General features: G+C 42.3%; 2 protein-coding genes across 3 annotated transcripts in view; both read left to right on the forward strand.

Annotated features, from left to right (window-relative positions):
- Positions 1-17,311, forward strand: part of dhx40 (DEAH-box helicase 40) — a 39,928-nt gene that overhangs the window by 15,015 nt on the left and 7,602 nt on the right. The window contains exons 2-3 of one of the 2 annotated variants that reach the window (XM_090223573.1): positions 11,755-11,807; positions 12,006-12,640. The gene's annotated coding sequence lies outside the window, so the exon portion shown is untranslated. The remainder of the gene's footprint in view (positions 1-11,754; positions 11,808-12,005; positions 12,641-17,311) is intronic. The other variant, XM_021587948.3, reaches the window with a different exon arrangement.
- LOC110507737 (uncharacterized) lies at positions 1,395-5,935 on the forward strand. The gene is made up of 10 exons (XM_090223460.1): positions 1,395-1,403; positions 1,759-1,933; positions 3,612-3,701; positions 4,162-4,212; positions 4,359-4,427; positions 4,658-4,684; positions 4,778-5,152; positions 5,287-5,334; positions 5,426-5,539; positions 5,633-5,935. The coding sequence occupies exons 1-10, from the start codon at positions 1,395-1,397 to the stop codon at positions 5,773-5,775; spliced, it is 1,101 nt and encodes a 366-aa protein (XP_090079586.1). The 3' UTR covers positions 5,776-5,935.

Here is a 17,311-nt window from a genome sequence, read left to right on the forward strand (position 1 = left end):
GATTTAAAACACTTCCGTGCTAGAAGCCGAGAAGATACTCTTGTGTGTCACTTATCATGCAGGAGGCGGATGGAGGAATCAATTGAAAATCTCCCAAAGACCCACATAATAACAGAAAAAAATGATTATAATAAATAGTAATAAACATAATCTCATGGTTGATTTTAGTATAATTTCTGCCTCTTTTATTTCCATGATCAGTATTTACAATATTAATTTGTACACATTTATTTGGTCTACCTTTTTTAGTCAACATTGTGTAGCACACGGATTCATATTGGAGTAGTGTTCATTACAACCTCTACTTTCTTGTCAAAAGTCATGTTAACATGAGGGCTAAAACAAAAAAATACTTTGACGCAAATGTTAATCTACATATGTTTTTGCCCCCCACTGCATTCACCCAACAGACAGAGGCCTAGTTAGAGAGTGTGTTTTACCAGGAAGCTACTGTGGTCTTCTGAGTAAGATTGCTTACTTCATCTCACCTCATTTGTGCTACTTCTCAGAACTCTGTTCCATTGGCTGCAGTTGCAAATGGTATTAGGGTTAAGTAAAATAAGTAAAATAAGCATTTATGCACCGAAAGTAACTATATGTGTCAGGCACATAAACCAGGTTATTTTAGTGCATGAATATGTCTAATAGTTGTTTATAATCACAGAGAGAGAAAAAACAAGACCTGCTGTATACATGCACATAATCCAAGTACTTGAGATTGTTATAACATGTAAATAACATGTAATAACATTGTTAAACATGTTATAATATATCAAATGAATCAAGAACCAGTTCAAATGTAACACTATATTAAATATTTTCAGATATGTATAAAAAGAAAGGGGACGAATAGAAAAAGGCACAGCTGCTCAAACAGGAAGTGACCTAATCAATTGCCTCTGTGCGCAAACTTAGTTGTAGAGGTTTGCCCTTTAACTTGTAGCTACTGGATATATGTGCTGGGTACTTTCACTTACATTTCAGGTACCGCTCACTGCCATACATTAAAATACAGAAAATGCTCTTGGTCAAAACTGAAGTCTGTTTTTTTTGGATGGTATTATGTTATACCTCTTTTGCTTCAATGGGTAAGTGCTTAAGATAATGATAACATAGATACAGCATTTTATGTAGAGCTATGAGAGAATAAATGTAGAGTTGGAGAGTAGAAATTTAAGAGAAGCTTCCTGTCATGTGAATGTATTGTGCATCAGGATAAAAATGGTGTAATTTTTTAAACCCTATTTTTAACTTACATCAGGAAAATGTGTGTATGCTGCTGAGAATTTACCAAAAAATGGCTGTGTATTTTAACCATTACATTGCAACATTTTATCTATGAGCCTGATAACCGTCCAAACCCAACACTCATCCTCTAGGTAACAAACATTGCCATGAATCCTGTAACACATCCACCCTCCAGGCTCCACTAGGCTCTGTGGTGCTCCTGTCATGCAGCTTTGGGTCCACCTCTCTGGGCATTAGCCCTGGCCATGGCTAGGTGGTGTGGAACCAGGGCTCTGGTTCTGGTGCCAGCCTGGTCAACATCACGTCCTCTGGGAAGGTTGTTGCCTCTTTCAGTTGTCTGTGTAGCATGTACAATACTAGCCTTCTTTTTTGTTTTGAGATTTTAGCCTTTTAAAAGCCTTTTTAACCATATTTTTTATGTGCAGCTTTGTCATTTCTGCATGTAATGAAAAACCCTCTTCAAATAATATATATTAATTTATAAATAAAATATGAATTTATTATTATCAGGTGGACTTTCTGGACCCCAGGCAGGGCAGAGTGAAGGCTTTCCCCAATCAGGGAGGTCTGGGGAACTTCTCCATCCTAATTGATGCCCTTCAGGCCTCAGACCTGGGCTCCTACTGTTGTGAGCTGCAGAGTCATGACCAGTGCCATCGAGTGGAAGTTGAGGAACTTGAAGAAGGTAACACTATGCTAGTATCTACAGTAATATATTGTTTCAACGGCTCAGTTGGTTGGAGAATGGTGCTTGTAACAACACCTGAGTTGTAGATTTGATTCCTTCTTGCAACCTCAACAGAATATTTGGATCAAGAGAAAGTCACTTTATTGTTACATTAGAACAATAATCTCTTATACTGTTGTATCTGAAGATATAGAACCCTTTCAAGTGACCAGTAATGAGTCAAAATAATTGGTGAAGGTTTCATACAGGACAGTGCTTTTGGAAAGTATTCAGACCCCTTGACTTTTTCCACATTTTGTTACGCTACAACCTTGTTCTAAAATCACCCCATAATGACAAAGAAATAACTGTTTTTTAGAAATGTTTGCTAATTTATAAAAAAAGGAAAAACAGAAATATAACATTTACATACTGTAACTATTCAGACCCTTTACTCAGTACTTTGTTGAAGCACTTTTGGCAGCAATTACAGCCCCGGGTCTTCTTGGGTATGACGCTACAACCTCGGCACACCTGTATTTAGGGAGTTTCTCCCCTTCCTACGAGTTGAATCTTGGTTTCATCAAACTAGAGAATCTAGTTTCTCATGGTCTGAGAGTCTTTAGGTGCCTTTTGGCAAACTCCAAGCTGGCTGTCATGTGTCTTTTACTGAGGAGTGGATTCTGTCTGGCCAGTCTACCATAAAGGCCTGATTGGTGAAGTGCTGCAGAGATGGTTGTCCTTCTGGAAGATTCTCCCATCTCCACAGAGGAACTCTGGCCAGGGTCTGAATACTTATGTAAATAATGTATTTCAACAGTGGTGTAAAGTGCTTAAGTAAAAATACTTTAAAGTACTACTTAAGTAGTTTTTGGGGGTATCTGTACTTAACTTTACCATTTATATTTTTTACAACTTTTACTTTTACAAAAAGTACTTTTTACTCCGTACATTTTCCCTGACACCCAAAAATACTCGTTACATTTTGAATGCTTAGCAGGACAGAAAACATCAAATTCATGCACTTATCAAGATAACATCCCTGGTCATCTCTACTACCTTTGATCTGGCAACTCACTAAACACAAATGCTTTGTTTCTGAGTGATGTCTGAGTGTTAGAGTGTCCCCCTGGCTATCTGTAAATTTATAAAACATGAACAATTGCCATCTGGTTTGCTTAATATAAGGAATTTGAAATGATTTATACTTTTAATACTTAAGTACATTTTTGCAATTACATTTACTTTTGATAATTAAGTATATTTAAAACCAAATACTTTTGGACTTATACTCAAGTAGTATTTTACTGGGTGCCTTTCACTTTTACTTGAGTCATTTCCTATTAATTACTTTTACTCAAGTATGACAATTGGGTACTTTTTCCACAACTATGTCAGTTTATATTATTTTAGAAATGAGCTAAAATTTCTCAAAATCAGTTTTTTCTTTGTCATTATGGGGTATTGTGTGTAGATTGCTGGGGTGTTTAAACATTTTTTTTAATCCATTTTAGAATACGGCTGTAACGTAACCAAACGTGGAAAAAGTCAAGCATGTGGTCGGTTTTTCCTTCCAGGGTTACTTTCTGTAAAGGCAAACACATTTCTGGTCGGTTTAGACTCAGCAGCTTTCTCGCTTATTGTTTCCTGTAAGATACACGTGAATAAAACCACCTCTTCCTCTTTACTCGTCTAGGTTCACACATCGTGTTGTTTTTCAGCGTCGGCAGTTTGGCCATCCTCCTAGTGCTCCTAAGTGGCTGTTTCTGCTGGGTAAAATGGACACGTGAGCACCCCCATGTTCCATCTGACTCACTCAGTTTTACTTCTGCATTGGAATGATATGGATGAAGCAGCTAGCACGGCATGCACAGTATACAGTATGCTTCATTGAGCACAGCAACAGTTATTTGGGCTAATCCAAACCTTCCTATGAGCATTAAGCAGCACCCTTTCTTTCGGATGTAAATGTTATTATGTTGATTGTGCAACTTTGCAAGCAGCTTCCATGTCAGTTAAGTAGCTACATATCCCACTGAAAATATGCACATTGCACAGTTTAAACAGTAGGCATGTCTTAATGCCACCCAGTATGCGCTTTAGAAAGAGGAACTGCAGGGATGCAGTGGTAGAACATTTCAAAGTAGCCTAATATGTTTGTGAAATGTGATGTACTTGTACTTCCAAAATATACATTACCCCTTGAAAAAGTGCTAATCTTATAGAAGTGCCCTTTCTTGTTTTAGGAGTTTCTACTGAAAGAACACCAGACTATATCAACACCCATATCTGTGCAGGTTGGGCCTCTATGCTCTTGTTCTAATCCTCAATGTTAATTTACATTTTTTGAGAAAGAGAATGTATTACTGCTGTGGCATTTGAGCACCACTTTCAAATCTGATTGAAACATGAAATTAGTGTAGAATTCTGTATAATATCACAGGATCCAGTGCACCTCCTGAGGATGTTGCATGTAGTGACAATGTCGGGAGAGACGTGGTACAGGAGAGAGGTAAAAGACGTACACACATAGGCTAAAACAGCATGTGCTCACACTCAAACACACACACACACGCATGCACGTGCACAAACACACACACACACACAGTGTTTTATTATGTCTATGTGGTTAAGATTATTCAACATTACAGAATCACTCTATATTTACTAAACAAGACCACAGTACAAAGTCATTTTGCATTTGCAGACTGATGCTCACATCTGGTTTTTGTTTTAATTTAGGAGTCGGCAATGAGCGACCGATCTATGGTAAGTTTACGCTTCTAGATTTCCCATTTTCTTTCAATGCACTGGAATGGAATTGTAAAGTTGTTTTCTTTTCTACTTCCCACCGTTCAATAGAAAACAATGAACATGATCCAACCAGAATGCAGCATGATCCGACCAGAATTCACCATGATCCGACCACAATTCAGCATGATCCGACCACAATTCAGTACGATCCAACCAGAATTCAGCATGATCCCACCGCAATTCAGCATGATCCCACCACAATTCAGCACGATCTGTCCAGATTTCAGCATGATCCCACCACAATTCAGCACGATCTGTCCAGATTTCAGCATGATCCCACCACAATTCAGCATGATCCAACCAGAATTCAGCATGATCCAACCAGAATTCAACATGAAGCACAAAGAAACCAGCACGAACCAGTTAGATACAAAAATAAATTGAGAGATTCGAGTGAGAACAGAAGACAGGGGTTTCATGGAGGTGAGCTATTTGTAACATACCATAGACATTCTATAACCATTATCCCTTGTTCAATGATACCAATATTTTCATCCCCGCTTGGTATGCATGTTGAATTCAGAAGTAACTAAACTTTATGGACTTTCCTTCCCCAGAACTCATGAGCAGATTGCGCCAATCAAGTCTCGGACAGCGTTACTATGGTAAAGTCAGAACTTTGTAATGATCCATTTACAGTATAGGCTTGCGGTGATCCTTTTATGAATTACATTGACTTGTCGAGAACTCTGACAGCAAACCAAGCCGAGATCAACCAGCAAACCAGAGTTCAGATGGACAACCACCAAAGAGCAAACGAAGCAAAGACCAACCAGGATGGCAGATCCCAAATGGACAACTGCCAAAGAGGTGTCCTACACACTATGCTTTACAGAAAATCTCTGAAACAAATCGATATGCACTCTAGCATTTTGTTATTAAAGCATTGTCTCCTCATTGCAGGAAGCTTTTGGAGAAAGAAACCCAAAGAGCGTAAGTTGCTTTTTTTTTTTACACACACAACATACTGTATAATCATAATCATTTATATTAAGACCTCTCTCTCCCAGAATGTGAATATGAAAACCCAATCTATAACAGTGTAGTCCAACTCCACAAACTATAGACGGGGATGAAGAGGATACTGGGTCTCAACTCCTTGGTCTCAATTTTGTTTAGGTTGTATTTCATTTGTTTTGTAAATAAAGTACATTACATTGTCTTGAAAGTTAAACAAATATGAAATAAAGTTAAATCATTTTTAAATTGGTTTATGATTCTTTCGTGCATTGTATTATCCAATGTGAATCAGAAAAGTCTCTAATCAAGACAATTAACGCTAATAACCCCCAGCTGTGTCACCCTACCAGTGGATGGTCACCCAGGCCCATTGTTTGCTGACCATCAGAGATGAAGAGGTACTCTTCTGTTGATGTAATGATTCTTCGTTATTATTACCCTAACCTGCACAGAGCTAGAGGGATATAATCCATACATTCAACCGCACTGACAGTCTGAAAGGTAGGGAATAGAACTGCAGTTTACGAAGACAAATGACATTCATCCAGTTTCCATTCAACATTACTGTATGTCCAATGTAATGTGGCAGACCAGGGGGTTTGATCAAGACGTTCACACAGATAAGGCACGGACACAAGTGTGATACCTCAGTTTCAAGAGTGTTTAATTAAAACAAATAAAAATAAAAGAAACCGGTCTCCTCCAGGAAACCTCTTCCGGGTTACCGCCTTCTGGGCTCTGGAGTAGACCACCAAGCTGCTCGGGTCTAGCAGACCGTGAGGACATCTGTCCGGGAGCAACCTCTCACTACCTCCAACTCTCCCGTGTGCTGCCCTCCTGGCAGCTTTATGGGCCTTGTATGGCTGGTGAGCAATCAGCCCCTTGATTACTCACCAGCCTCATTTAGCCCCAATTATTTTATTTATTTATCCATTATTTTACCAGGTAAGTTGACTGAGAACACATTAGATATCGTTCGGTGCCACTATCTCATGTGAGAGACAGACCGGATCCTTGTCTTTTCTGTTAGCTACTAAGTAGGCTAACTATTTCCGCTAATATTACATTTTTTTTTTTTTTTTTTTTTGCTGTAGCACTTAAAGGCTGACGTTATCATCACTTTTATTCTAATGTGCCAGGGAGATATTGACAGTGGTCATCAAGGCTATGGTCGATGATGGCCAAGTTGAGATCACCAAGAGATTGCCTCTCATCTTTAAAATGCCAACTGGCATCCTGAAAGTTAACAAAATATTTGCCTTAATGTAATATAATACAAAAGTTGCATTGTGGAAAGAATGTATTCAGCAGCATTATAGTGTGAAATTATCCAATCAAATCAAATCAAATTTTATTTGTCACATACACATGGTTAGCAGATGTTAATGCGAGTGTAGCGAAATGCTTGTGCTTCTAGTTCCGACAATGCAGTAATAACAAGTAATCTAACTAACAATTCCAAAACTACTGTCTTGTACACAGTGTAAGGGGATAAAGAATATGTACATAAGGATATATGAATGAGTGATGGTACAGAGCAGCATAGGCAAGATACAGTAGATGGTATCGAGTACAGTATATACATATGAGATGAGTATGTAAACAAAGTGGCATAGTTAAAGTGGCTAGTGATACATGTATTACATAAGAATACAGTCGATGATATAGAGTACAGTATATACGTATGCATATGAGATGAATAATGTAGGGTAAGTAACATTATATAAGGTAGCATTGTTTAAAGTGGCTAGTGATATATTTACATCATTTCCCATCAATTCCCATTATTAAAGTGGCTGGAGTTGAGTCAGTGTCAGTGTGTTGGCAGCAGCCACTCAATGTTAGTGGTGGCTGTTTAACAGTCTGATGGCCTTGAGATAGAAGCTGTTTTTCAGTCTCTCGGTCCCAGCTTTGATGCACCTGTACTGACCTCGCCTTCTGGATGATAGCGGGGTGAACAGGCAGTGGCTCGGGTGGTTGTTGTCCTTGCTGATCTTTATGGCCTTCCTGTGACATCGGGTGGTGTAGGTGTCCTGGAGGGCAGGTAGTTTGCCCCCGGTGATGCGTTGTGCAGACCTCACTACCCTCTGGAGAGCCTTATGGTTGAGGGCGGAGCAGTTGCCGTACCAGGCGGTGATACAGCCCGACAGGATGCTCTCGATTGTGCATCTGTAGAAGTTTGTGAGTGCTTTTGGTGACAAGCCAAATTTCTTCAGCCTCCTGAGGTTGAAGAGGCGCTGCTGCGCCTTCTTCACAATGCTGTCTGTGTGAGTGGACCAATTCAGTTTGTCTGTGATGTGTATGCCGAGGAACTTAAAACTTGCTACCCTCTCCACTACTGTTCCATCGATGTGGATAGGGGGGTGTTCCCTCTGCTGTTTCCTGAAGTCCACAATCATCTCCTTAGTTTTGTTGACGTTGAGTGTGAGGTTATTTTCCTGACACCACACTCTGAGGGCCCTCACCTCCTCCCTGTAGGCCGTCTCGTCGTTGTTGGTAATCAAGCCTACCACTGTTGTGTCGTCCGCAAACTTGATGATTGAGTTGGAGGCGTGCGTGGCCACGCAGTCGTGGGTGAACAGGGAGTACAGGAGAGGGCTCAGAACGCACCCTTGTGGGGCCCCAGTGTTGAGGATCAGCGGGAAGGAGATGTTGTTGCCTACCCTCACCACCTGGGGGCGGCCCGTCAGGAAGTCCAGTACCCAGTTGCACAGGGCAGGGTCGAGACCCAGGGTCTCGAGCTTGATGACGAGCTTGGAGGGTACTATGGTGTTGAATGGCGAGCTGTAGTCGATGAACAGCATTCTCACATAGGTATTCCTCTTGTCCAGATGGGTTAGGGCAGTGTGCAGTGTGGTTGAGATTGCATCGTCTGTGGACCTATTTGGGCGGTAAACAAATTGGAGTGGGTCTAGGGTGTCAGGTAGGGTGGAGGTGATATGGTCCTTGACTAGTCTCTCAAAGCACTTCATGATGACGGAAGTGAGTGCTACCGGGCGGTAGTCGTTTAGCTCAGTTACCTTAGCTTTCTTGGGAACAGGAACAATGGTGGCCCTCTTGAAGCATGTGGGAACAGCAGACTGGTATAGGGATTGATTGAATATGTCCGTAAACACACCGGCCAGCTGGTCTGCGCATGCTCTGAGGGCGCGGCTGGGGATGCCGTCTGGGCCTGCAGCCTTGCGACGGTTAACACGTTTAAATGTCTTACTCACCTCGGCTGCAGTGAAGGAGAGACCGCATGTTTTCGTTGCAGGCCGTGTCAGTGGCAAAAAAGTTATTTAGTCTGCCTGGGAGCAGGACATCCTGGTCCGTGACTGGGCTGGATTTCTTCCTGTAGTCCGTGATTGACTGTAGACCCTGCCACATGCCTCTTGTGTCTGAGCCGTTGAATTGAGATTCTACTTTGTCTCTGTACTGACGCTTAGCTTGTTTGATAGCCTTGCGGAGGGAATAGCTGCACTGTTTGTATTCGGTCATGTTACCAGACACCTTGCCCTGATTAAAAGCAGTGGTTCGCGCTTTCAGTTTCACTCGAATGCTGCCATCAATCCACGGTTTCTGGTTAGGGAATGTTTTAATCGTTGCTATGGGAACGACATCTTCACCGCACGTTCTAATGAACTCGCACACCGAATCAGCGTATTCGTCAATGTTGTTGTCTGACGCAATACGAAACATGTCCCAGTCCACGTGATGGAAGCAGTCTTGGAGTGTGGAGTCAGCTTGGTCGGACCAGCGTTGGACAGACCTCAGCGTGGGAGCCTCTTGTTTTAGTTTCTGTCTGTAGGCAGGGATCAACAAAATGGAGTTGTGGTCAGCTTTTCCGAAAGGGGGGCGGGGCAGGGCCTTATATGCGTCGCGGAAGTTAGAGTAACAATGATCCAAGGTCTTTCCACCCCTGGTTGCGCAATCGATATGCTGATAAAATTTAGGGAGTCTTGTTTTCAGATTAGCTTTGTTAAAATCCCCAGCTACAATGAATGCAGCCTCCGGATAAATGGTTTCCAGTTTGCAAAGAGTCAAATAAAGTTCATTCAGAGCCATCGATGTGTCTGCTTGGGGGGGGGATATATACGGCTGTTATTATAATCGAAGAGAATTCTCTTGGTAGATAATGCGGTCTACATTTGATTGTGAGGAATTCTAAATCAGGTGAACAGAAGGATTTGAGTTCCTGTATGTTTCTTTCATCACATCTCACACCATGTCACGTTAGCCATAAGGCATACGCCCCCGCCCCTCTTCTTACCAGAAAGATGTTTGTTTCTGTCTGCGCGATGCGTGGAGAAACCCGTTGGCTGCACCGCCTCGGATAGCGTCTCTCCAGTGAGCCACGTTTCCGTGAAGCAAAGAACGTTACAGTTATCAATTATATCAGTTATCAACAGTCTGTAAACATTCCCTTCAGAGGAAATCAGCAAAGTTGACAATCCACCATCGAGAAGTTCTCTTGGGCACTGAGACTCAGGTTCATCATCATCATTTTCCAGAATGCCCCCCCCCCCCCCCCCCCCCCCCTCTGAACCTGGACACAGTCCAGATCCCCTCCAACCTCAGCCAGAATGGCTAGCCCAAAATCACTCTGTTACCTTCCTCTTTCAATTCACCTACTGTGGCGTTCAATCACAGAGGTGTGTACCATTTAGATGGTCTATTTCTCTATCAGATCTATTTCCCTATCATGTCAAATAGATTTTTTTCCTTGGGCCTCCTTTCAGATTGTTGATGGAAAATGTTTTTGGTATCTCAGCTTGTTCTGGCCATTCTCATATAGAAACTTAATTGTGAGAAATGTTTGACATGCTTCTTACATTTGTATCACACAAAGCATTTTTTAGAAACTCATGATGAAAGTGGCAATTTTAGGCCCTTTTTAGACCTAGACATGCCTCATGTAAGACCCCATGATCTGTGAACCGTACATGATACAGACAACATCTTGCTGTCATTATACACCTTATTGTGTGCTCAAATATAGAGTATGTATAGATTCTGAAATACAATGTTTTCCATTAATTTATTCAACATTTAAAATATTTATATCTCAAAAGTACCCTTTTTGATTTAGCTTATCTTCTGACATTTTGTATTTGTAAAATGGTCTATTGGGTGAACGTTGAGGCAGATCAACTTCTGCATAATAGTCAAGGATCTATATTTCGAGATACCCGATTTAGTTAAGAATCACAGTGATCCAGATGGTAATTTATAGTGTGGAAGATATAATGGTGTTACACCTGTATGTTTGCATGTAATTTCTCCCTTTCTAAGAATGACCTTCCACTGCAGCTATGCATTGAACAGCAGAGGTGGGACCAAGTCATTGTTTTACAAGTCACAAGTAAGTCTCAAGTCTTAGCACTCAGGTCCCAAGTCAAGACCATCAAGTATCAAGTCAAGTCTCAAGTCTTTAACTTTGAGTTTCGAGTTCTAAACAAGTCATAATGTGCTCTTTTTTCCACCTTTATTTAACCAGGTAGGCTAATTGAGAACAAGTTCTCATTTATAACTGCGACCTGCGAAGCAAAGCATTTTGACACATACAACAGAGTTACACAGGGAATAAACAAACACACAGTCAATAATACAGTAGAAAAGTATATACAGTGTGTGCAAATGAGGTAAGATAAGGGAGGTAAGGCAATAAATAGGCCATGGTGGTGAAGTAACAATATAGCAATAAAACACTGGAGTGATAGATGTGCAGGAGATGAATGTGCTACGCGTGCTCTTCACCAAATGTAATACAATTTCATATTTTTAACAAGAGTAATAATTAGTATATTACATTAAGGCAAATCATGAATGCTTTTAAAAATATCTATATATTTATTACTTTCCAAAAAAACGGTATATTTACACAGAAATACATGGGTAGACTTCCATTGTGATACAAATGTATTTTTATTTCACCTGGCAAGTCAGTTAAGAACAAATTCTTATTTTCAATGACGGCCTAGGAACAGGCCTGTTTAGGGGCAGAACGACAGATTTGTACCTTGTCAGCTCGGGGGTTTGAACTTGCAACCTTCCGGTTACTAATCCAACGCTCTAACCACTAGGCTACCCTGCCGCCCCTGTAGAAGATCCAGCGGCTCAACGCTCTGTAACAGAAGTAAGTTTAAGTAGGTCCTATTATTGAGTGTAGTCTTGCCCAGGAGTGTGAAGGTGAACGGAAAGGCACTGGAGCAACGAAAAGCCCTTGCTGTCTCTGCCTGGCCGGTTCCCCTCTCTCCACTGGGATTCTCTGCCTCAAACCCTGTTACTGGGGCTGAGTCACTGGCTTACTGGTGCTCTTCCATGCCGTCCCTAGGAGGGATGCGTCACTTGAGTGGGTTGAGTCACTGACGTGATCTTCCTGTCCGGGTTGGCACCCCCCCTTGGGTTGTGCCATGGCGGAAATCTTCGTGGGCTATACTCGGCCTTGTCTCAGGATGGTAAGTTGGTGGTTGAAGATATTCCTCTAGTGGTGTGGGGCTGTGCTTTGGCAAAGTGGGTGGGGTTATATCCTGCCTGTTTGGCCCTGTCCGGGGGTATCGTCGGATGAGGCCACAGTGTCTCCCGACCCCTCCTGTCTCAGCCTCCAGTATTTATGCTGCAGTAGTTTATGTGTCGGGGGCTAGGGTCAGTCTGTTATATCTGGAGTATTTATCCTGTCTTATTCGGTGTCCTGTGTGAGTTTAAGTATGCTCTCTCTAATTCTCTCTTTCTTTTTCTCTCTTTCTTTCTTTATCTCTCGTTCTTTCTCTCTCTCTGAGGACCTGAGCCCTAGGACCATGCCTCAGGACTACCTGGCCTGATGACTCCTTGCTGTCCCCAGTCCACCTGGCCCTGCTGCTGCTCCAGTTTCACCTGTTCTGCCTGCGGCTATGGAACCCTGACATGTTCACCGGATGCGCTACCTGTCCCAGACCTGCTGTTTTCAACTCTCTAGAGACAGCAGGAGAGGTAGAGATATTCTGAATGGTTGGATATGAAAAACCAACTGACATTTACTCCTGAGGTGCCCACCTGTTGCACCCTTCGACAACCACTGTGATTATTATTATTTGACCCTGCTGGTCATCTATGAACATTTGAACATCTTGGCCACGTTCTGTTATAATCGCCATCCAGCACAGCCAGAAGAGGACTGGCCAGCCCTCATAGCCTGGTTCTGCTCTTGTTTTCTTCCTAGGTTCTGGCCTTTCTAGGGAGTTTTTCCTAGCCACTGTGCTTCTACACCTGCATTGGTTGCTGTTTGGGGTTTTAGGCTGTGTTTCTGTACAGCATTTTGTGACATCAGCTGAGAAGGGCTTTATAAAGGAATTTGATTGATTTCTTGACTTATCATCAAAGCGAAGTAAAGTGTTTACTTTGCTTTGGAATAGGTCCCATTCTCTGGATACATGTGTTATCAATAAGTCCCAAGTCTATTCTCCCTAGAGTGGCGCAGCGTCCTAAGGCACTGCATCTCAGTGCTAGAAGCATCACTACAGACACACTGGTTTGAATCCAGGCTGTATCACAACCGGCCGTGATTGGGAGTCCCATAGGGTGGCGCAAAATTGGCCCAGGGTTGGCCGGTGTAGGCCGTCATTGTAAATAAGAATTTGTTCTTAACTGACTTGCCTAATTTAATAAAGGTTAAATAAAAAATAATAGGGAGGAGGCAAATAGGAGTGCTGAGAGAACAACAAAGGAAGAGTGATCTGCAGCACACCATTGTCTCTGGTGGACCTGTCATCCTTCAGGTGTGAATAATTTGGGACACAGTTGCTCTCGTTTAATTGATTGATTTATGTTTGTAGTTTGTAGTGCTTGAGACTAGGGAGCTCCCCCATGCTTCCAATGCAGGTGCAGAGGAGCTACCAAGAGCTGTCCATGATTCTGAACAAAAATTGCTGTCCCTGCAAAACTAGAATAGTCCCAGTAAACAAAATCATGTTGAAAAGATGTGTAAAATACATATTTTCCAGATGTTGAAGTTAGGTTCAATTTAGGTTCTGAATGGAAGGTGAAAAGTATGTTATGTATGTTTAAACTACACATTTTCCAGGAAGTTTAAAACGCATATTTTTCAAACATTAAAAAATAGGTATTTTCCAGAAGGTGAAATAAGGTAACTGTTCAGTTCTGAAAGAAAGTTGAAATTGCTTATTTTCCGGATGTTGAAATCAGGCTAATTTTGGTTCTGAATGAAAGTTGAAAATTAAATATTTAAATTTAAATCTTTCTTTGGGCCAAGTCAAAGCTGGTCCAGACATGACATAATCTGAACCAAACAAAGGCGCCTATGATTGGTTCAGACTTGATCCGGACCAGACCAAAAATCTATGTCTGTGGACTTTGAAATCAAGGCACAAAATCTGAACCAAAAAAAGACATCCAAAAGGCGTCAGTGTCAGTGCATACTTACTGAGGTGTAGCCTGCAATGTTGCCTTAAATAAAATTGTATGAATGCCCATCTATGTGGTAAGCCTACTATTTGTAAAACACCAAGAAACTACGTCCAAAAGTTGTCGTCTCTTGACTACTGGGGTGTAGCCTACCATGTCGCCGCAATAGAATTTGATGAATTCCCATCCATGTGGTAGGCCCACCATTTGTAAAACAGGCCATTGCATTGGCTTTATTAGTCCTGATTCCTTTGATTAAACGATTTGGATATTTAAGCTCTGAATATCAGCTCCCCAACTTTATCAGGAGTAATCGCAAGGCTATTTGCAATGTGTTTACACAGCAGTAAAAATGTGGAAGTATTTTATTATTCACTATGATCAGCTTGTCAAACATTGACGGATGCAAACTTGAAACCACTGATCATGACAATGGGGTGAAACTGTTCATTTATTTGCACAAAAACATCCTGTGGCGTACTGCATTAGCATCGAGGCTAGCTTTTTCAAACAGAAATTTGCATCATGTAGCACTAATTTCAAAAATGTTTGGGACACTGTAAAGTCCATGGAGAATAAGAGCACCTCCTTCCAGCTGCCCACTGCACTGAGGCTAGGAAACACTGTCACCACCGATAAATCTATGATACTTGATAATTTCAATAAGCATTTTCTACAGCTGGCCATGCTTTCCACCTGGCTACCCCTACCCCGGCCAGCAGCTCTGGACCCCCCGCAGAAACTTGCCCAAGTCCCACCCGCTTCTCCTTCACCCAAATCCAGACAGCTGATGTTCTGAAAGAGCTGCAAAATCTGGATCCCTACGAAGCAGCTGGGCTAGACAATCTGGACCCTCTCTTTCTAAAATTATCTGCAGAAATTGTTGCAACCCCTACTACTAGCCTATTCAACCTCTCTTTCGTATCGTCTGAGATCCCCAAAGATTAGAAATCTGCCGCCGTCATCCCCCTCTTCAAAGGGGGAGACACTCTAGAACCAAACTGTTATAGACCCATATCCATCCTGCCCTGCCTTTCTAAAATCTTTGAAAGTCAAGGTCCTAAACTATATCATAACCGCCATCAATAAAAGACAGTACTGTGCAGCCGTCTTCATCGACCTGGCCAAAGCTTTCGACTCTGTCAATCACCGCATTCTTAGACTCAATAGCCTTGGTTTCTCAAATGACTGCCTCGCCTGGTTCACCAACTACTTCTCAGATAGAATTCAGTGTGTCAAATCGGAGGGCCTGTTGTCCGGACCTCTGGGAGTGCCTCAGGGTTCAATTCTCGGGCGATTCTTTTCTCTGTATATATCAATGATGTCGCTCTTGCTGTGGGTGATTCCCAGATCCACCTCTACGCAGACGACACCATTCTGTATACATCTGGAGCTTCTTTGGACACTGTGTTAACAAACCTCCAAACAAGCTTCAATGCCATACAACACTCCTTCCGTGGCCTCCACCTGCTCTTAAACGCTAGTAAAACTAAATGCATGCTTTTCAACCGTTCACTGCCCGCACCCACCCGCCTGACTAGCATCACTGCTGGACGATTCTGACTTAGAATATGTGGACATCTACAAATACCTAGGTGTCTGGCTAGACTGTAAACTCTCCTTCCAGACTCATATTAAACATTTCTAATCCAAAATTATATCTAGAATAGGCTTTCTATTTTGCAACAAAGCCTCCTTCACTCACGCTGCCAAACATACCCTAGTAAAACTGACTCTCCTACTGATCCTCAACTTCAGCGATGTCATTTACAAAATAGTCTCCATTACTCTACTCAGCAAACTGGATGCAGTCTATCACAGTACCATTCGTTTTGTCACCAAAGCCCCATATACCACCCTCCACTGCGACCTGTAGAGACTGCCAGAGGTCCGGACAACAGGCCCTCCGATTTGACACACTGAACCCTGTCTGAAAAGTAGTTGGTGGACCAGACGAGGCAGTCATTTGAGAAACCAAGGCTGTTGAGTCTGCCGATAAGAATGCGGTGATTGACAGAGTCGAAAGCCTTGGCCAGGTCGATGAAGATGGCTGCACAGTACAATCTTTTATCAATGGCGGTTATGATATCGTTTAGTGCCTTTAGCGTGGCTGAGGTGCACCCGTGACCAGCTCGGAAACCGGATTGCACATCGGAGAAGGCACGGTGGAATTCAAAATGGTCAGTGATCTGTTTATTAACTTGGCTTTTGAAGACTTTAGAAAGACAGGGCAGGATGGATATAGGTCTATAACAGTTTGGGTCTAGAGTGTCACCCCCTTTGAAGAGGGGGATGACCGCGGCAGCTTTCCAATCTTTAGGAATCTCGGACGATACGAAAGAAAGGTTGAACAGACTGGTAGTAGGGGTTGCAACAACGGTGGATAATGTTAGAATGAGAGGGCTTGTGAATGTTGACCTGTTTAAAGGTCTTACTCACATCGGCTACGGAGAGCGTGATCACACAGTCGTCCGGAACAGCTGGTGCTCTCATGCATTTTTCAGTGTTACTTGCCTCAAAGAGAGCATAGAAGTAATTTAGCTCGTCTGGTAGGTTCGTGTCACTGGGCAGCTCGTGGCAGTGCTTCCCTTTGTAGTCTGTAATAGTTTGCAAGCCCTGCCACATCCGACAAGCGTCGGAGCCAGTGTAGTACGATTCAATCTTAGTCCTGTATTGACGCTTTGCCTGTTTGATGGTTCGTCGGAGGGCATAACAGGATTTTCTTATAAGCTTCCGGGTCAGAGTCCCGCTCCTTGAAAGTGGCAGCTCTACCCTTTAGCTCAGTGTGGATGTTGCCTGTATTCCATGGCTTCTGGTTGGGGTATTTAGGTTAGGCTATTTCCAACAGCACCTGGAAAGGCGTGCTGAGAATGGACAAGCAAAATATTTTGCGCCCCTGCCTTTGACAAAGTGGGCACTGCTTATCAGAGGGCATCAGCACTCACATAAAAAGCCCATTTGCCACAGGTTGTGAGAAATTGGCCAGAATATTTGGCCAGAATTATGTGAGGTTTTATGTGTTGTTGTTGGAGATGCCTCTTGGTCAATTTAGCTCGGAAAAGGCAGCCCTCATCAATACTGAAACAATTGGCTCATTGTTGCAATCGAACCCTTGTATGTTAATGCAAATTCTACGTTTTCTCATGAATTTTTGCATATTATTAAATGTAATCGTTGAAAACTGTGCATTTAAGCAATACTTCTGCAGTGACTTTTCAGACGAAAAGTGTGTCCCGAACG

The sequence above is a fragment of the Oncorhynchus mykiss genome, chromosome 27 (assembly GCF_057628025.1).
Source record: "Oncorhynchus mykiss isolate SJ-2025 chromosome 27, ASM5762802v1, whole genome shotgun sequence".
Classification (NCBI taxonomy): Eukaryota; Metazoa; Chordata; class Actinopteri; order Salmoniformes; family Salmonidae; genus Oncorhynchus; species Oncorhynchus mykiss.

Bases quoted from the DNA above. Each gene is read 5' to 3' on its own strand.
- LOC110507737 (XM_090223460.1), top strand. The intron at 5,335-5,425 runs GTAAAGTCAGAA...GAACTCTGACAG, and splicing joins TCTCGGACAGCGTTACTATG to CAAACCAAGCCGAGATCAAC. The intron at 5,540-5,632 runs GTGTCCTACACA...TCCTCATTGCAG, and splicing joins AATGGACAACTGCCAAAGAG to GAAGCTTTTGGAGAAAGAAA.